The sequence below is a fragment of the Heterodontus francisci genome, chromosome 23 (genome assembly GCF_036365525.1).
Source record: "Heterodontus francisci isolate sHetFra1 chromosome 23, sHetFra1.hap1, whole genome shotgun sequence".
NCBI lineage: Eukaryota > Metazoa > Chordata > Chondrichthyes > Heterodontiformes > Heterodontidae > Heterodontus > Heterodontus francisci.
The window spans coordinates 55,120,946-55,142,061 of record NC_090393.1 but is presented as its reverse complement, the minus strand read 5'-3'; the positions used below and the strand labels follow the sequence as shown (position 1 = coordinate 55,142,061).

Sequence of the window (21,116 nt, the reverse complement as noted above, 5' to 3'; positions counted from 1 at the left end):
GCAGGACCTGAAGGCCTACATCCCAGGGTCTTCAAGGAAGTGGCAGCGGAGATGGTGGATCCATTGGTTATAATATTCCAAAATTCCCTGGATGCGGGAAAGGTCCCATTGGATTGGAAAAAAGCTAATATAACGCCCTTATTCAAAAAGGGAGGGAGGCAGAAAGTAGGAAACTATAGACCAGTTAGTTTAACATCTGTCATTGGGAAATTGTTAGAATCCAGTATTAAGGAAGTAATAACAGGACATTTAGAAAGTCAAAACACAATCCTTCAGAGTCAGCATAGTTCTATGAAGGATAAATCGTGTTTGACTAATTTGCTAGGGTTCCTCGAAGCTGTGACAAGCAAAGTGGATAATGGGGATCCTGTAGATGTAGTATATCTGGACTTCCAGAAGGCATTTGATAAGGTGCTGCACAAAAGGTTAATGCACAAGATAAGATCACATGGGGTTAGGGGCAATTTATTAGCTTAGATAGAGGATTGGCTAACCAACAGAAAACGGAGAGTCGGGATAAATGGGTCTTTTTCTGGTTGGCAAGATTTAACTAGTGGGGTACCACGGGGTTCGGTCCTTGAGCCCAACTATTTACAGTCTATATGAATGACTTGGATGCAGGGATAGAAGGTACTATAGCCAAATTTGCAGATGACACTAAAATAACTGGGACAGTAAGTTGCAACAAGGAAATAAGAAATTTACAAATGGATTTGGATAGGTTAGGTGAATGGGCCAAAATTTGGCAGATGGAGTTTAATGGGGATAAGTGTGAGGTTATCCATTTTGGTCGGAAGAATAGAAAGGCAAATTATTATCTAAATGGAGAGAAACTTCAGAGTGCTTCGGTGCAGAGGGATCTGGGTGTCCTCGTGCATGAATCGCAGAAAGCTAGTATGCAGGTACAGCAGGGAATAAGGAAGGAAAATGGCATTTATTGCTAAAGGAATAGAATATAAAAGTAGGGAAGTATTGCAACTGTAAAAGGCATTAGTGAGGCTGCACGTGGAGTATTGCGTACAGTTTTGGTCCCCTTACTTGAGGAAGGATGTAGTTGCATTGGAGGCAGTTCAGACGAGGTTCACCAGATGGATTCCAGGGATGAGGGGTTTGTCTTCTGAAGAGATTGAGCAGTTTAGGCCCTTACTCTCTAGAGTTTAGAAGAATGAGAGGAGATCTAATTGAGGTATACAAGATGATTAAGGGGATTGACAAAGTAGACGTAGGGAGGATGTTTCCTCTTGTGGGGCAATCTAGAACGAGAGTCATGGTTTTAGGATAAGGGGTAGCAGATTCAAAACCGAGATGAGGAGAAATTACTTCTCTCGAAGGGTAGTGAGTCAGTGGAATTCACTACCCAGAGTGCGGTGGATGCCGGGACATTGAGTAAATGTAAGGAGGCAATAGACAGATTTTTAATTAGTACTGGGTTGAAAGGTTATGGAGAACGGGCAGGAAAGTAGAGTTGAGGCTGAGATGAGATCAGCCATGATCGTATTGAATGGCGGGGCAGGCTCGAGGGGCTGAATTGCCGACTCCTGCTCCTAGTTCTTATGTTCTTATGTTATGTTCTTCTTTGAATAGTGTTTTGGGATTTTTTACATGCACTTGAAAGACGGCATTTCTAACAGGGCAGCACTCCCTCGCTACTGCGCTGGAGTGTCAGCCTAGATTTTGTGCTCCAGTCTCTGAAGTGGGACATGAACTGGGGTGAAACTGGTTTATGGACTTCTTCCTCATTCCCCACCCCCCTTTCCCCCTTCCCCACCCCCCTTTCCCCCTTCCAAACAAATTACTGGTCATTACTTTAACTTGAGTTGTGACAAGTTGCAGTTGTTAGTATTTTCTGATTCTTGTAAACCTTGGGTCTGCTCATATATGGGCAATCACAGCAATTACACTGTTTCTAAGGTTTTGTGTGTGAGAATTGAATTTTTATGCTCTGTTTTACATGAATTTATAAAATGTACTGCAGCATGAACATTGATGTGGCAGCTAAGTGCACTAAAATACTGACTCACAAGTGTAGAGCATGAAATGAATGGTTTAATTATTAACAAAATCAAAACCAACAGTTGTCTTGCATCTCATATGCACACACATTTCCCTTATGTAACCAGGCTTGTTTTTAGAGCGGGGATCCTTTTCGCTTAGTGTGGTTTTCTCGGCGAACGCACTAAATTTCACCTGTTCAAAACATTATCCGTTAATGAAAACCTTTAGATTCATGCCAAGAAGCTAGCAATGTATTGGGGAAATGACGATTTTTAAGAGCTGCTGGGATGCAGTCATACAGACCTGAAATGTTAACTTTGCTTCTCTCTGCACAGATGCTGCCTGACTTGCTGAGTATTTTCAGCACACTCTGTTTTTATTTCAGATTTCCAGCATCTGTAGTATTTTGCTTTTATTTTGTTGTGCCTGTTGTGTCGTTTGTAATTTAGAAATTGGATTGGTCGTTGCAGGAGGCTGACATTGTGCTATCTATCCCTTTTGAGTTTCAAGTCAGTTGTGTCCTAAATGCCACGGTGAATGAAAAATCGTGAAACAATGACCTGGTCATCACTGAGCAAACCATCAGCACCTGGTCCTTGGGGACAGTAAGTAGTGAGGTGAGTTAGAGGGGATGCTCCAACAGAAGATGATAGAAAAGGAATGATGCTTTTCTTGCTGCATGTGAGGATTCAATTCTCATCACTTTATGCTTTTATTAAAGCCTTATTCTTGCACACTGTGCGATCAATTATTTATGCTTTTACTCTTCGAAATCCTTTCTCTACAGAAAAACAGTCTCTGGTCTTTAACATATTTGAAATTATTCTATACAGGGTATTAAACTGTCAAACTACTTCCCTAGCTGCTTTTTGAGCCCAGTGATGCGCAGTTTTGGCTTCAGCCTGAATTGATCTTTCTACTTCGCATCTCCTTCCATTGCCAAAGGGCCCATTTTGCAATCGGACTGTGGCTGATTATACCTCTCCACTGGTGCAGCCTTCACCTGTATCTTCACCTCAAGGATTGACTTCTCAAATGCTTTTTGCAAAGGACTCCCCCACCGACTCTCAAAGTTCAGCAAACCCAGAAATCTGCAGCCAGATTTCTCTCCCTCTGCGAATCCCAAACTTCTGTCTCCTTTTGTCCTTGCTCAGCACCTCCAGCTACCTATCCTCTGACTTGACGACAAGGACCTCATTTTTAAATCATTGCAATACTTTCCAGCCTATTTGTGAAATCATCTGCAGCCATATATCCTAACCCAAATCCTCTATTCCTTGTTGTTGGAATACTTCCACTAACAAAAGATGATGGACACGCAACAAACAATCAAATTAGGTGGGGTGTCTTCTCTTGGTGCACCTTTGTCGATGGCTGTGAAGACAAATCTGAGAGGCAGGTTCTGCCACAAGTACTGCACGTGAAGCTGCCAAGTGATGCTGTGAGTTGTTGTTTTTGACGTCATCTGTTGCCAAGCTGCTGTAGCAACTGGTCATCATGGTAGTGCACACCAGTCCATAGGATGTGCCGCCATTTCCCTCTTTCACCAGCTAGTGACTCCCAAGCCCGATAGTCGACATATAGGGCCTTCATGTTACGCTTGCAAGCATCCTTGAAGCGGAGCTTTGGGCACCCCACTGGTCGTCTGACCCTGGCTGCCTCAACATACAGAAGGTCTTTGGGTACGCAACCATCTTCCATCCTGCGGACGTGTCCAATACACCAAAGCCGCCACTATTTGATTAGTGCCAACACACTTTGGAGCTCTGCCTTTGAGAGGACTGCCAGATTTGTGATTTTGTCCTGTCAGGATGTACCCATAATGTGCTGCAGACAGCGAAGATGGAAATTATTGAGCTGTTTTCCAGGTAGCTGTAAGTCGCCTATATTTCACAGCCATATAGCAAGGTGCTGAGAACACAGGCCTTCTTAACCATGAGCTTTGTCCTAATAGTCAGCTTGGTGTTATCCCATGCGTGTTTCACAAGTTGGCCAAAGGTAGAAGCTGCTTTCCCTGTGTGTGTATCGAGCTCTGCATTAAGGGGCAGATTGTCTGTCACCGTGGATCCAAGGTAGCAGAATTTGCTAACACTTTCAGTGCAGTGTTATTTAGTGTGATCAGGCGGAGATCCAACACCTTGTCCCATGACCACAGTTTTCTTGATGTTTATAGTTAAGGAGCACAAGTTACAGGCACAGAAGAGACAGTCCATGAATCTTTGTAGCTGAGTTTCTGTATGAGCGACCAGCGCAGCATCATCAGTGTAGATGAGTTCTCTCATCAGGACGTGATGTGTTTTTGTCTTCGCTTACAGCCTTGATAGATTTTAGAGTATGGGTCTGACCTAGTGTGCAAGTAGACTCCTTCCATATCTGCAGGGAAGGCGAAGCTCAGGAGCATGGAGAAGAAGATACCAAACAGAGTGGGAGCTAGGACACAACCCTGTTTCACTCCATTCTTCACTACGAAACTGTTGGAAGTGGAGACATCAAACTGTACAGTGCAGTGGATGTTGTGGGAGGAGCTACAGTGGACAACCAATTTTTTCCAAAATCTTGTAGAACCCTGCTCTGCTGATGGTGTCGAATGCCTTAATGAGATCTACAAAAGTAAGGTAAAGGGGTGTACTCTGTTCTGTACACTTCTCTTGTAGCTGGTGTGTGGAGAATATCCACAGTAGATCTGCTGGCACGGAAACTTTCCATGCTTGGGCAGTTCGTTTGGGATTTCATCCCTGCCTGGTACCCCTCTGTTCGCTAGGCAGTCTATGGCTGTCTCGAGCTCCAGTGGTGAGGGTTCTTCATCTAACTCATCCATAACAGGAAGTTGCGAGAGAGCATCGAGCGCAGACTGGGAGATGTTCAACTCTCAGGAGTACAGCTCACAGTAGTGTTCAACCCAGCGGGACATCTGTTTACTTCTGTTTGTGAGTACTTCACCATCTGCCGACTTCAGGGAAGTAACTTTGGTGATGGCAGGGCCATATATCCTAACTCAAATCCTCTACTCAATAGACTTGCAATTACTACTGTTCCCCCAATCCTATGATGCTGAATTGGCCTCATTTATGCTGTCGCAAATATTGCAGTAAATGCATGATTCCTGATGGGGTAAGGTTTACATAGGCCAGCATTGTGGAAAATACATTGTTGGTCAATCTGGGATGCTGAGAGGTCGCAGTCGAATAGAAAGTCGTGGACCTGACCTAATAATGGTTAATGGGTGTCCTGTAGATTTACAATCATTGGGACTTTCTGTCAAAGGCATTGTGCAAATCCCCTGCTTGAGAGGGGTTTCTGCACCTCCAGTAGCAAGTGAGTTGCCTATTGTTGCTTATGGTGCTCAGCCATAATGTAAAAGGGGAAAAAGTAATTTAAGCCTCTCATTGCTTCAAGGGCGCTGGCCAGTATATATGTATGTATAAGTGTGTGGAGTTCCACTTGTTCTATTGGTTAAGGGTTGATTACTGTGCATATTGAATTCAGTGGGTTTTTTATGATGCAGCTTTTCCTAGCAAATACCAATGATTGGAGCTCACATCATGCACTGCCAGAATCTGTCTGAGTTCTATACTGTAACATACAGTTACATCTTTTAATGCAGGCTTTCTGTAATATATTGCACAGAAATTGACATTGTCTTTATATTACGACAGTTGCTTCAAGTAGAAGCAGGAAATGTACATGCTGACCACTGGTGCTGAGGGCTGTTTATATTGCTGGAGGATTGCACAGTATAGATGGCGACAGATGAGCAATGGCATCGGAACAATTCTGCACTTTCGCATTTTTTTAAAGTTGTGATTGGAACTTTTCTTCCCCAGAGGATGGAGGAGCTTTGTACAGGCCAGCAGCATTAATGTCAAAATCCTGTCCTGTGCTGGCAATGTGTGCTGAGCCTGCAGAGGAAACCAAAAGCACTTTAAGTTTCTTGCCTCCTGCTGTTCTTTATACTAGCAGCAGCAATGTTTCTTCATCTAAATTTCAGCATTGCAGCTATTATCTGGGCTGTAAGGTAACTGTACCATTCGATCTCCTGGTGTACAGGCAGGCTCCTGCTGACTACAGGTGCAGTCTACATGTCTGGAAATGGTCCCGTTAACTCCTGTGGTATTTTTTGAAAGGTTTCTTCCACATATGCTCTGCAGGTGTATGTCTCTGTTTTACTTTCCAACCACAAGCGCTCTTTACTCTACCAGCCTCAAAGCACTGGCATTTATCGATGAAAACATAAACAAAATTCAAAATTAAATCTTGAACCCTCCCTGTGTGCAGCAATGCCCTTGATCTGTTGCAAGTTTCCACTGAACTCTATTTAATTTGCATAGAATAACTGCAGGCTTTGATCTACTCCAGTAACCCCAATACCAATGTGGACTCCAAATGTACTGTTAACTGCATCTGAACTGTTGCAAAATGGGGGTAATATTCTGTTATTTTAAGATATTTTGTCCCTGTGTAGCAAAATGTTACAAAAGTTTGTTTATAGTAAATGCTTATTCAATCATTTATTCTGGAACCCAGTCTACTGGAAAATGACAGTGTTCAGCACTAATTGTACTGTTAACTTGGGAAGCTGATCCTCCACTATCTGTACTCCTGCCTTCCTGTTAACAGTGCTGTTAAGTAGATAGTTCCAGGATTTTGACCCAGTGACGATGCAGCAACAATGATTATATGTCGAAGTCGGGATATTCTAGACTGCTATTGCACACCTTGTGGTGGCTTCACATTTACTTTCCAGAGGCCTGTGAAGTTTTGTACAATGAACAGGAATGGCCCAGGATCTAGTCTATTTGAATTCTGTATTCGGTGCAGAATTGTGCATGGATCAGATATCCATTGATTTAGAAGTAGCTTGCAATGTGTTTTTAAATCTATTATTTGGGCGGCGCAGTGGTTAGCACCGCAGCCTCACAGCTCCAGGGACCTGGGTTCAAATCTGGGTACTGCCTGTGCGGAGTTTGCAAGTTCTCCCTGTGACCGCGTGGGTTTTCGCCAGGTGCTCTGGTTTCCTCCCACAGCCAAAGACTTGCAGGTGATAGATAAATTGGCCATTGTAAATTGCCCCTAGTGTAGGTAGGTGGTAGGGAATATGGGATTACTGTAGGATTAGTATAAATGGGTGGTTGTTGGTCGGCACAGACTCGGTGGGCCGAAGGGCCTGTTTCAGTGCTGTATCTCTAAATAAAAATAAAATTTAGAAGTGGCTGGTACAGTGGGCTAAAACATTGTCCTTTTATTTCTGGGACATAAATTTGAATCCACAGAGGCAGCTGGTAGGTGAGCTGCCAACCTGGTGCAAAAGTTTTTGTTTAAGGTACCTTGAGGGTATTGTAGATTGTGCTTTATTCTAATTTTAACCCATGCTCTTCCTGACCTGAGAATAACTTTTCCACCAGATTGTTTTTAAATTGCATAAAATGAATGCAGTCTGTGATCTGCTCCAGTAACTTCAATACCAATGTGGGCTCTGAATGTACTGTTACCTGCATTTGAGCTGTTACAAAGTGAAAGTAATATTCCGTTGCACTCTATTCCAAAAATAATTTCAAGCAAGGGAAGAGAATACTTTAACTTCAGTTTAGTCAGTGTGACCCAGTGTCGGAGCAGTGCAGCTGATACAACTGTAATTGACCAATTATAGATAGGGGCTCTGAATTCAGTAGAATTTTTTTTTACCAATGTCTAAGCAGTTTCTCCTTATGCATCGTGGAGCCCCATGAGAATACAATTTGTTTATTTAAAGCAACAGTACTGTTCCCTCATTTGAGGGGCATTCTCAACCTTTCAGTGAGAACAGTTGTTTCAAAACCAACAGATCCATAAAATTTAAAACGGACAAAATTAGTGGGTAAGAAATCTAACAGTGCAAGACTGAAGTAGAAAAAATGCAAATACAAAATAAAAAGTCACTAAGGCTTTGTGCACTAGATGGTCAGACTCATGGGCTGCAAATGACTGATGGGGCATAACTTGAAGACCCAGATTCTATCGGATATTTGAATTGTAGGGTGCCAATAGCTCTTAACATTTCAACATTTCTCAGTCTAGCCATTCAAAGGGATTCCTTACAGCAACAAATCATTGAACCTCATGGAAGAAACCCTATTGAGCACTTGTGTCTCTTATACAAGCATTGCTTCTTCTTCAGATTTGATTGTAAATCAAACACCTCTTCACTGTCGTCCAGCTGGGTAGGACTGCTCTCACCTGGTTCCATTCTGATCTATCTAACTGTAGCCAGAGAATCACTTGCAATGGCTTCTCTTCCTGATCCCCTGTTACATCTGGTGTCCATCAAGAATCTATCCTTGGCCCCCTCCTATTTCACGTCTACATACTACCCCTCGGCAACAGCATCTGAAAGCACGCTGTTAGTTTTCACGTGTATGCTGACAACACTCGGCTCTATCTCACCACCACTTCTCGACGACTCCACTGTTGCTAAATTATCAGACTGCTTATCCATACTGGATGAGCAGAAATTTCCTCCAGTTAAATATTGGGAATACTGAAGCCATTGTCTTTGTTCCCCATTCCAAACTCCATTCCCTAGCTACCGACTCCATTCCTCACCCTGGCAACAGTTTGAGACTATGCCAGTCTGTTCGCAACCTTGGTGTCACACTTGACCCCAAGATGAGCTTCCGACTCATTCATGCCATCACTAAGACCATCATTTCCACCTGTGTAACATCACCCAACTTCACTCCGTCTCAGTTCATCTGCTGCTGAAGCCCTCATTCATGACTTCGTTACCTCTAGACTTGACTCTTCCAATGCACTCCTGGCTGGTCTCCCACATTCTACTCTCTGTAATTTTGAGGTTATCCAAAACTCTGTTGCCCATGTCTTAACTCATACCGAGTCCAGAGTCCTGTTCCACTATCATCCCTGTGCTCGCTGACCTATGTTGGCTTCTGGTTAAGCAACATCTTGATTTAAAAATTCTCATCCTTGTTTTCAAATCCCTTCATGGCCTCACCACTCCTGATCTCTGTAATCTCCTCCAGCTCCACAATCCTCTAATTCTGGCTTCTTTGTGCATCCCTGATAGTAATTGCTGCACCGTTGGTGGTCATGCCTTCAATTGCCTAGACCCCAAGCTCTGGAATACCCTCCCTATACCTCTCCACCTCGCTTTCCTCCTTTTAAGACACTCCTTAAACCCTACCTCTTAAGCCAAGCTTTTGGTCATATGACTTAATATCTCCTTTTGTGGCTTGGTTTGTTTCTGAATTCTCCAGTAAAGCAGCTTGTGACGTTTTATTATGTCAAAGGTGTTATATAAATATAAGTTGTTAATGTTTCTTTACACGAATGTTGCACTCCCTATGTGGTGCCAGCTCTTGCTGGTGCGTGAACACTTACTGTCTCTCTAGTAGCTGTGCTGTAATTCTGTCAATCATTCTGACTTTCCTTTTATTTGATCATTCTGTACCAATCTAATCTGCCATTCCATCTGCAACAAAATGGATCTAATCTGGCTATGTGTCTAATATCAGGCCAGATGAGCCCATGCATTCCATTATGTCTTTGTTCTGGTCTGTGCAACATGTAATTACTCAAAGCTTTTCCTGAGAATTCTGCATTTTTTTTTAACTTTTCACCGGCTGTACAGACTTGCCTGCTGAGGACAGAATTAAATATTCTCAGTCAGTGGTCTGGAATTTAATTTAATTGTGAGTGTTCAACAACTCTGCAGGAAGGGGGAGGGAGGGAGGGAACAAGTAGTTCAAGTGATTGGTAGTGCTTGCCACTGGATGGCACAGTACTGTCAGTATGAATGCTAAGGAAAGCTAGTCAGTGCATCCTTAATGATATCCAGTTACATGTGTAACGGTAGTTACCTACTCCAGCATGTTGAAATGAACTCTCAGCTTCCATTTCATCTGAATATGACTGAATGATACAGTGCTCGAGACTGCATTCTCCCACAAGCTCAGAGACACCAGTTCTATCAGCGCATTGTAATGGCCAAGGGTGCATCTCCACGCGAGCTCAATTTCACTTAGTAACAGCAATTGCATCTCCACATGGTTCCAGCTACAGCTCAATCCAACTGGGACCATGCAGGTATAATGGGCAGTTGTTTGGGTTTTAACATAAATTATTTTAAGCAGAAATTGTGACATGTTCAGAATCTCCACAGTATTTTTTAAATGTATAAGATGTTGGAATTTGTGCCCCAGAATAAGCAGTCACTGATTCACTCATCCATAAGAGGGATCAGTAATGGGCAAAAACTGAAAGCTGAACATGATGTTATAGAGAATGTCATATGAACTGTTTGAGGGGTGCCTGAAGTGGTTCTGGAAGTAAATGTTTTAACAGCATACGAGCCTCCCCTGTTAAATGGCTGAAATGCACAGGGGTCTGAGGCTGGCTGTACTGGCATTCTGTGATTGCAACCTCTGCTTGAGTCTACAGAAGCTGCTTATCCAAATCCATTAGAACTGCTAATCTCCACAGAACTATTTTGAGCCCTCTAAAAGCGTACTCTGTGTGCTGTTTACTGCACAGGATGCATCATGCACAGTTTCAGTGTAAAAGGATATTTCTCAGACCCTACACTTCCCCCCCCCCCCAACCCCCCCAACCACCATCCTTGTTATAACATGGCCTTTTCAAGCTTATCATTTTGCTTGTTTATACAGGGTATGTGCAGCAGTGAATAGCCATCAGATGGAACATAACATGTATTGTGAAAAAGTCAGGAGATACTGTTCTATTCTCACCGGAGCCATATATTGAGGATCATTTTTATCAGAGGTGGTGTTTATAACTGAGACAGACTGAAATGTACCACATTCATAGTTAATTTATTAATGTAATAACTGCCTGGTTAATGTACAACGTGTCTGTACACGGAATACAGGGCATTGCCTCATATTTTGCTGTTGGAATTTTTTTTACATGAGTAGGGTGTTTTGTATTGATACACAAGTGTTTGCATTGAGCTGCACAGTAATAATATCTTGATCTAAATAACTAATTACTTTCTCCTCACAGTTGCGTCGAATGCAGGAAATGATCGCTCAGATGCAGGCACAGATGCGAATGAAGCCTGCAGATAATGGAGACGGACACTGAGTGATGAACTAGCTCTGCTTATATTTACTGGTAAGAGTCGTTCGAGATCTCAGCTCTTCCCTATCTCTGGGATTGAAAGGGTATTGGAATTATGAAATTAAAGGCTAGCTATCAAGATTTAACAAATGGAATTGCACTTGAGTGTGACCTCTCACACACTTGAACTCAGCTTCTAGCTGTGCACACACCTAAAGAATCTCTTATATGAAGCCAGCTCCTGGATATCGACACAGCTGAACCCATCTCAGTATTTCATATGTGCAGAAACATTATTCATGATCACTCTAGCAGGAGTCCATATCCCTAAGCATCCTTAACATTTATTTCTTGGTATAAAAACAAAGGCCTGGAAAGTCCACTGGGATTCTCCTGGTCTGCCATTGTAACTTCAATACGAAATGACTAGAACCCCTAGAGAAAGGTGTAAATGGCCATCTTTAGCCATTGAAGCCAGTTCTCTGGGTTGGAGGAGGGCCGCAGCACAGAGGGTCAAGGGACTGGGGAGAAAGCATGTGAAATTTCAGAGCCTTAGTGAGACCGTTCTTGCCATTAAGGACCATCCTAATTGCCACATTATGAAAAGGCTGCTTAACAACAAAGGGTTAATGTGGGAGCTTTCTCAACCAGATCAAAAAGCACAGCTAGGTCTTCACTATGGAACATTTTGTCCTATTGGTTGAATGAAGTCCGACTGCAAAGCGCAATCAAAGAAGCAACAGCTGGATGACTGCTGCGAAAAATGATTTATTTTTTCATAAATGTTTAGGATTGTGCAGTTCTACCGCAGTGTTTCTAATTTGGGACAGGAATGTATGTGAAAATATGAGACTTTGGAGAAAATGGGGAAACTCTGTCGGCTGTATTTTAAACAATGCCCCGAAGAATCCTCCCACTGCTTCTGTTTAATTGCTTCCACCTCAGCATGTTTTTCAAGCTGTCCAATCAGGCTGTTGTGTGGTTCTGTGGAATTCGAACTGTGGGGCTGGCCAGAGGTCAAATGGACCCGCAGAAATGTCTGATTTTTTTTTTCCTTAAATTTTTTTTGTGGGGAGGAGGGGAATGTTTACATTTCAGAATGTACTAAAATTACAAACTCTTGATGGTTATATCTCTGAACAGCTTCCTTTTAGTGTGGGTGGTTTAGGTTATTTTATCTGCAGATAATGACGATGCAAGTTCGACTGACAGGACTGGCTGTCAGCTTAGTTAGTGTTACACAATTCTACTGACACTGTTGTTGTATTACTTCAGATACAAACTGCAGCAGCATTCCCATTATTCCAAGCTGTAGAATTGATATTCCCATAACTTTAGTCTTTCTTGGAAATCATTGATTCATATGGCACAAAAGGAGGCCATTCAGCTCATCATGCCCATGCTGGCTCTTTGAAAGAGCTATTTGATTAGTGCCATCCCTGCACTTTCACCACAACCCTGCCAATCTTTCCTTTTCAGATATATATCCAGTTCTCTTTTGAAAGAAATCCTGTTTCCACCATGCTTTCAGGTAGTACACTCCAGATGGCAACCACTCGCTGTGTAAAAATAAATCCTCATTTTCCCCTGGTTCTTTTGCCAATTAGCTTAAATTTGTGTCCTCTGGTTACCGACCCTCTTACCAATGGAAACAGTTTTGCCCTGCCTTCTCTAGCAGTAGCCCTCAGGATTTTGAACACCTCTATTAAATCTCCCTTTAACATTCTCTGCCTTAATGAGAACAATCCTAGTCTCTCCACTTAACTGAAGTTCCTCATCCCAGGTATGATTCTGGTAAATCTCCCCGCACCCTCTCCAAGACCTTCACAGGGTGTAGTTTTCACCTTCACTATTTGTTTGAACTAATGAAGTGGATCACATGACTGTTACAGACCCACTGGGCTGTATAATAAGCAGCCATCCACTTTCACTGGGCTGTATAATAAGCAGCCATCCACTTTGCTGACCAAGTGATAAAGACAACATTTATCCAAGCAGTTACTTTTGTGCATCATTCTCCAATTTACTGTTCGGAATAAGTTGGAGTGAGTTGAAAGGAGGTCATCATGGGAAAAGGAAAACCCTTTAAATGGAGATTTTTATGTTTTATTTAAACTTTATATTTAAGGAATTTTTTTTATTGAACTCAATATAATTCTCTTGTGTCTCACTTCATAGAAACAAAACAGCACAGAAGGCGGCCTATTGGCCCATCGTAGCTATGCCAGTTCTTTGAAAGAGCTATTCAATTGCTCCCACTCCCCTGCTCATGGCCCATATATATTTAATTCTGTTTTGAAAGTTCCTATTGAATCTGCTTACACCGCCCTTTCAAGCAACGCATCCCCGATCATAACAACTTGCTGTATTTTTTTAAAAAAAACACTCTCCCCTCTTTTTTTTTGCAAAAGATTGGGGCTCATCCAGGCTTTGCACCCTGTCCTCAGACATTTTAACCAACAACCCTAAAGTGAGAGTCATTATGTCTAACCTAACAAACCTGCTGGTTGCTGGGGTCTGGGAGTCTTGGCAGAAGGCAATGTGAAACTGAAACATCAGTGGTTCAGTCCTCACTCTGCGCTGGATTTGCAGATCTCAGCCGGGGTTGGGGAGATAATTCTTTCATGTAGCTGTCGTGTCTCTAGGGGGAAAGATAAGAAAACCAGGTGAATCTGCCTGAGGCATTCTTATGTACCATCTAGCTACCGAAATTTATTGCATCCCTGGAAGCAGGTTCCATTCCTGTTTCCTCATGGATATCCTAGAAACAAGTGAAAGTGGACAAGAATGGAGCTTCATTAAAATAGTAATCATTGAGTTCTCCCCAAGGCTCAATTGCTGAATGCACTTTTCAGTGGAGAACTGAAATATAGACATGGGAAGTTTGAGCCTCTGTTGATGTTTCAAGTTAGTCAGAGTAATGGTAGGGACACAAATATCTGGCAAAGAAGAAACAGACCAGCATGGGACCTTATAATTGATGAGTAGTGCATGGATAAAAGGTGATGATGGGATCGTACTTAATTATGATCCCCATGGATGAATAATAATGGCATTCCTTATATAGACTGAGAAAAAGAATGGCCAGAGAGAGCAGATGGAACTTATAGAACTATAGCTCAGGATGCCATACCACCTTCAGGAGAGGAAAGCAGAAATGAAATTTCTTTTTAAAATAAAATGTAGAATGGTTGCTTAGAAATGAGAATTGGATGCATCAAAACGTAAGTTGGGCATGCATATTCTGCGGGGGTGTCCCCATTTGACCCATGACAGAAAATTTAATGGTTGGGTGTGTGTGTGTGTCATGTGTGTTCAAGATTCTGCACTGTCCAATTCATAGAATCATTGAATGATACAGCACTAAAGGAGGCCATTCGGCCCATTATGTCTGTGCTGACTCTTTGAAAGTCCAATTAGTTCCACTCCCCTGTCCTTTCCCTAATGTTATGTAATTTTTTTTCCTTCAAGTATTTATCTAGTTCCTTTTTGAATGAATCCTCTTTTGCCTGTCATCTTAAATCTGTGCCCTTTGGTTACCAATCCTTCTGCTGCTATTTAAAAAGGAAAAGAGTAAGTAAAGTGAGTGTTGGTCCTCTCCCGAGTGAGTCTGGGGAGTTAACGGAAAATAAGGAAATGGCGGAGGAATTAAACAGATTTTTTGCATCTGTCTTCACTGTAGATGATGCAAATAATATCCCAGAAATAATTGTGAATCAAGAGTTGAAAGTGAGGGAGGAACTTGGTTCACTGGGAAAGGGTACTGAGAAAATTATTAGAACTAAAAGCTGACAAGTCCCAGGTCCCGATGGACTTCACCCTAGGGTCTTAAAAGAAGTGGCTGCTGAGATAGTGAATGCATTAGTTTTAATTTTCTAAACTTGCACAGATTCTGGAAAGATCCGATCAAATTGGAAGGTAGCAAATGTAACTCCGCTATTCAAGAAAGGAAGAAGACAAAAAGCAGGAAACTACAGGCCAGTTAGCTTAACATCTGTCATAGGGAAAATGCTGGAATCTATTATTTAGGAGGTTATAGCAGGTCATTTGGAAAATCTCAATGCAATCAGGCAGAGTCAACATGGTTTGGTGAAAGGAAAATCGTGTTTAACTAATTTATTAGAGTTCTTTGAGGAAGTAACCAGCAAAGTGGATAAAAGAGAACCTGTGGATGTGATGTACTTGGATTTCCAGAATAAGAGCCCATGGTATAAAGAGCAACATATTAGCATCGATACAGGATTGGTTAGCTAACAGGAAACAGAGAGTAGGCATAAATGGGTTGTTTTCAGGTTGGCAAGCTGTAACTAGTGGAATGCCATAGAGATCAGTGCTGGGGCCTCAAATATTTAAAATCTATATCAATGACTTGGATGAAGGGACAGAATGTATGGTTGCTAAATTTGCTGATGACACAAAGATAGGTAGGAGAGTAAGGTGTGAAGAGGACATAGTCTGCAAAAGGATATAGATAGGTTAAGTGAGTGGGCAAAGATTTGGCAGATGGAGTATAATGTGGGAAAGTTTGAGCTTGTTCACTTTGACTGGAAAAATAGCAAAGCAACGTATTATTTAAATAGAGAGAGATTATTGAACTCTGAGATGCAGAGGGATCTGAGTGCCTAGTACATGAAACACAAAAAGTTAGTATGCAGGTACAGCAAGTGATTAAGAAGACAAATGCAATGTTGTTGTTTATTGCAAGGGGAATGTAATACAAAAGTAGAGCTGTTTTGCTACCGTTGTACGGGGCATTGGTGAGACCACCTAGAGTATTGTGTACAGTTTTGGACTCCTTACTTAAGAAAGGATATAATTGCATTGGAAGTAGTTCAGAGGAGGTTCACTCAACTGAATCCTGGCATGAGAGGGTTATCTTATGAGGAAAGATTGAACAGGTTGGGTCTGTATTCACTAGAGTTGAGAAGGATGAGAGGTGATCTTATTGAAACATATAAGATCCTGAGGGGACTTGACAGGGTGGATGTGGAAAGGATGTTTCCCCTTGTGGGAGAGACTAAAACTAGGGAGCACTGTTTAAAAATAAGGGAGAGATGAGGAGAAATTTTTTTCTGTCATGGTCGTGAGTCTGTCTCTTCCCCGGAGAGCGGTGGAGGCCATTGAATGTGATTAAGGCAGAGGAAGACAGATTCTTGACAAACAAGAGAGTCAAAGGGTATCGGGCAGGCAGGAGAGTGGAGTTGGGTCCACAAACAGATCAGCCATGATCTTGTAGAATGATGGAGCAGGCTTGAGGGGCCAAATAGCCTGCTCCTGCTCTTAGTTCATATGTTCGTGTGTACTGGAAACAGTTTCTCCTTATTTACTTGATCAAAACCCCTCGTGATTTTGAACACTGCTATCAAATTTCCTCTTAACTTTCTCTGCTCTAAGGAGAATAATTTGAGCTCCTCCAGTCACTCCACATAACTTAAGCTCCTCATCCATGGTACTATTCCAGCATATTTCTTCTGCGCCTTCTCTAAGACCTTGATATCCTTTCTAAAGTGTGGTGTCCAGAACCAGTATGGTGAACACAAGGTTGTGGGGACTTTTGTCGATACTTTTCTCTGAACCCCATAACTTTGCTGAAAGCTTTTGTGACTTTTGTCCCTCTAGGTATTCATACTGTAATTAATTTTTCAGTAACATTTGGTCATAATATTAAAGCTAGTGACATCATAATGAACTTTCCAGCACTTACTTGCAATGGTTTAGATAATGAATAATTGCTTTTAAATGGATGTATTTTTTTAACGCATCGGTTTTCTGTAGAAAATTGTGACACATGTTAATATGGGAGTCTAGGATATAAAATGTATGGTAGCTGAGTATATCCTGAATATATAGTGAGATCTGTAGGTTGTACTAATTATAGGTCGAGAGGAGAAACTTCATCATCCACTTCCAGGGTTATCTAGTCTTTCTCAGTTATGGGATAAGTGCAATGCACAATTGTTTTCCCTGTGTAAACTCCTTTAAAGGCTTCTGTCAGTTGGTAATACCATTATGTTTTTCTCTGAAGGGATAGAGTGTGGTTCAAGTCTCGTGGTCGTGAACACTCTTGATATCTCGGATTCAATGCTGACTGTATGAGTTTATTGCAAAACAGAAGAGGAAACGATCTTCACAAACCTTGCATGGAATTTCTATATCACTCTATTGTAATCACGGATATTTTTTCTACCTTGCCTATTTGTACTGATACTTGATTACAATGGGAATCTTTTTACGGTTTTTATATAGTTTGTAAACCTTCATTTATTACTGCTGCACGTGCTCAAGCTTTTCCAGGCATGTAATCACTTTCCTCCAAAGTGGCAGATTTTGGTGGGTTTAACAAAGTCTCTGTCAACATCACAGAAGTGGCCATCAATGAGGCGAAGGTATAGCCAATAGTGCTGCCCAATGGAATAATCTATAAGCATCGAGTTAAATGCAGCAAAAACAAAGCTAGTACACCAACCTTATCTTTAATTTGCCAACTGAGCAAAAAATACTGCTGACAAAGACCCAAAATGCCAACTGAATTAAACACCATGATCATTATCCAATCCAGCTAATTGGCACAGTTGCTTTGTGTCACAAGTGGTATCCCTGCTGACAAGTTCACTGATATGTGAGCACAGTTATAGTGGTGGTAATTTGTTTCCCCATCATTTTTTTAAACCTTGATGAATGGCCAAAGTAAACTAATAGTTACCCATTTACTTGCCAATTTGCAACAGATGCAACTGAAATACATACTCCTGATCTGTGGCTGACTCGGACTATCGTCGAGTTATATTTTATCAGGTTGAAAGCCTCAAAAGTTTAGTGCCAGCAAGTGTGCTTTTTACAAAATTCTGTAGGCTGCAATGTGAAAGACTGCAGCTAAACCTCGTATTTCAGTGCATTGAAAGAATGAGATTCAGACATCCCACAGATTCCCTTAAACACATGGTGCACTGTTTCATCCAGAAGGCTAGCTCTGCCATGAGGTTATTAGCGTTTCATACATTTATTATGTGTGCACCTTTGGTCATTTACTTTGACATTTTCAATATTTTAAGCCTTGTCTTTGCCCTAAGGTTGTGAAAGGTGTATGTTCTTCTTAGTTCAGTTGATGGTAATCTTGCACAGAAGTCAGGAGGTTGTGGGTTCAAATCACATTCCAGGACGTGAGCCTGTAATCTATTGCTGATATACAAGTGCAGTACTGAGGGAAGACTGCATTGTTGGAACTGCCATTGCATGGATTACATTTTGATCTTTGGTGGCTCTGGTGAACAATCAGGAACTCTTGCCCCTTTCCAAAAGCAAGGTGTTCTCCCAGTGTCCTGGCCAATGCTATTCCCTCAATTAACATTATCAATATAAATAACCTGTTCATTTACTTCACCGCTGTTTGTACCATCTTGCAGTGTGTAAAGTGGCAGCCATGTTTCTTTACTGAGCAGGTACTGCACTTCAAACTAATTGTCTGGGAAGCACTTTGAGAGATTTGAGTGTTCCAGGTATTACATAAATGTAAATATGACTTTGTTTATATCCTAAGCCAGGCCACTGATTTGCTTTATTATAATTGGTACAGAGTATTCCAGAATTTCTTTATCTGTTTTTGAGAATCACGTCACAACCACAATTCAGTGGCTTTGATTTATTGAATTTGTTATTGAATCTACGAAATCATATAGATTATTAGTAAAGTTTGCTTTAAATGAAGCATTTGGGTGCATTCTTTGAATCTGAAACTTCATTGTTTGTACAAAGATCCCTGATAAAAAGGATAATGTAAAAATTGAAGTGTTCCAAATCTTCTGGATTTTCAGAGAAACTATAGGATATACAAGTATTACATTCTGTATTTCCACCGCCACATTAGTTTCTATTGAAACAGTTAGACCAAGTTTATTAGTGCTCTAAAGCTCCTCCAAGATGTAGCTTTATCAGTTCATAGGCTTCAGCTAGCAAGACTGTTCAACTAGTATGATAAGACTGCAGATAGCGTAACAATAATATCAGAGAAAAGTCATTCACTTGATTTGTACCTCATGCATTTTGCAACTTCTAATGCAATTATTATTTGGTTGAAGCACAGCTATAATGTGCAATTCTTTTAAATGGCTGACTTTATCATTACAAGATCTTTTCAATAGTTGAGCAGCAGTCTATAGATGGGAACTGGTGGTTTCATGCCGACCTGCCAAGCCATCTAATATGTGTCTCAGTTTTGAAAATGAAGATGCTTCAAAAACACTAAATGACTGGTATGATCTTCAAGGACCAATTGACTAAAGGGCATCACTGCCTCAGGAGTTGCCCATTTGCAGAGAACTGACCATCTGAGTATGGTCAAGATACTTTATAGCACCAACGTTTCTGACGGTGAATGTGACCACGGGTTTTACATGTATGTGTGTTCCTTGTGTCCAAGTTGTGCATACTACAGATCGAGTTGCATCCATTGGTGCTAGGGGGGAGAACCCTAGATGTTTAGTTCAGTGTTTGTCATGTCATTTTAATAACCAGGCACAGTTATGTTCACCAATTGCCTTATGATTGACAGTTACTTTACATTTTTTGCTGGGGGAAAATGGGATTGGTTTTGTTTGGTCAGATGCCAATAATCTGCCTCTAGGAGCTTTTGTTAGTAATTTCAGACATAATCATAAAAATGCTTTTATCTTTATACACTACATTTGTTTTTGTATCAAGTAGTCAATAATAAACTGTACAGGACTGAACTAACTGACTTTGATCATTTCATTACATTTAACCTGTATTTCCCTCAAAGCCTCCAGTCATCCAAGAGAAGAGGACAGTGCTGGTCACTGGCTACTGTATGACCATGCAAAAGATGGCAGGTTAGTAGAAAGAGCAAAACTGCATATGGATGTTTTTGTGAAGGAGAGCACTTAATGATAGCCATAAGCTGAAGAAACTTCTTAATGTCTGCCATTAAGGTTATCTGTTGTGAAAAAATGTGCAAAGACCACAGATCTCTCAGCTGACAAATGAAAAGTAATGAAGGATGTCTCCATTTATAAGCTTTTTGCTTGCTAACTACTAAAGCTTGGTTGCCAGAAGTACTCATTAAGATGTGTTGATATTAACTGAGTGAGTGAGATGTATGTTACAGTGTGACATGAGACTGTATAATGGCTTGAATTATGGTTTCTTGTTTGTGGACTCTGCCCATATAGTTACTCAATGATTTATTAAAGGAAGTTGTGTTGATATTTCCTCAATGGTCTTCGGGAGCTTAGCCAAAGCGAAGCTGAGGAAATAGCTTCCACTTGGTCCTCAGAAGCAGTTGGTTGGCTATGTAGTGGATGTGTAAACAATCATCCAGTAACAAGAGAATTTTAAACTGGTGGACAACAGCAGTTTCTCGCTAGTATAGCAGCTTGTCTGAACATACTTTAAGGAAGTGGGAAATTTTATCTGGTCCAATTATATGGTTTTAATTATTTTATTTTTCTGGGAATGTTCAAACAGCGACTTAGTTTTGAGGACTGTTGAGAACTATTTTAATACATCTCATTGCATCTCAATCAGCAAAGGACGTCTGATCTTTTATGCTTCATTAAAATGACTTAAAATTGCACAGTGCTGAGGGATAGTCACAAAGCAAATGCCACTTATGTACCCAGTGGGAGAGAGTAAAAAGATTGGAGGATAAGTTGCTCAGAGCATCTGTTACACACCTGATGAGGCCATTTGCAAAGTGAGATTGAGTAAGCCCTGGGAGCAGGTTGCCAGTCAGGGAGGAAGGGAAAGAAGCAGAAAATGAGGGAAAACTAACATTTTAAATGAAAAGTGTGGAGAGCTAACAAGAAAAAAAATTGGAAATAGTACTGAAAATCTTTACATGCACATATACTTTGTGTGTGTCTAGTGCAACTTTCTGTGTCAAACTCGCAAACAAGCAAAGGTGATCATTTCGAACTGCACAAACTTTTCCACCAGTAGTATGTTCTGGAGCCACGTCTGCAGCCTCTGAACTCACCTCATGTTTATTTAAATATCAGTTAGGCTTTGTAGAGGAACATACATAGACACAGGCA

At 41.3% G+C, this 21,116-nt stretch overlaps 1 protein-coding gene across 1 annotated transcript in view; it reads left to right on the top strand.

The window, feature by feature from the left end:
* zgc:63587 (uncharacterized protein LOC393431 homolog) overlaps nt 1–19,793 on the top strand; it is a 192,341-nt gene extending 172,548 nt beyond the window's left edge. The window contains exons 13-14 of the mRNA XM_068055332.1: nt 11,011–11,121; nt 17,093–19,793. Of these exons, the coding sequence (XP_067911433.1) occupies nt 11,011–11,091 (81 nt within the window). The 3' untranslated portion in view covers nt 11,092–11,121; nt 17,093–19,793. The remainder of the gene's footprint in view (nt 1–11,010; nt 11,122–17,092) is intronic.
* The last annotated feature ends 1,323 nt before the right edge of the window (nt 19,794–21,116 follow it).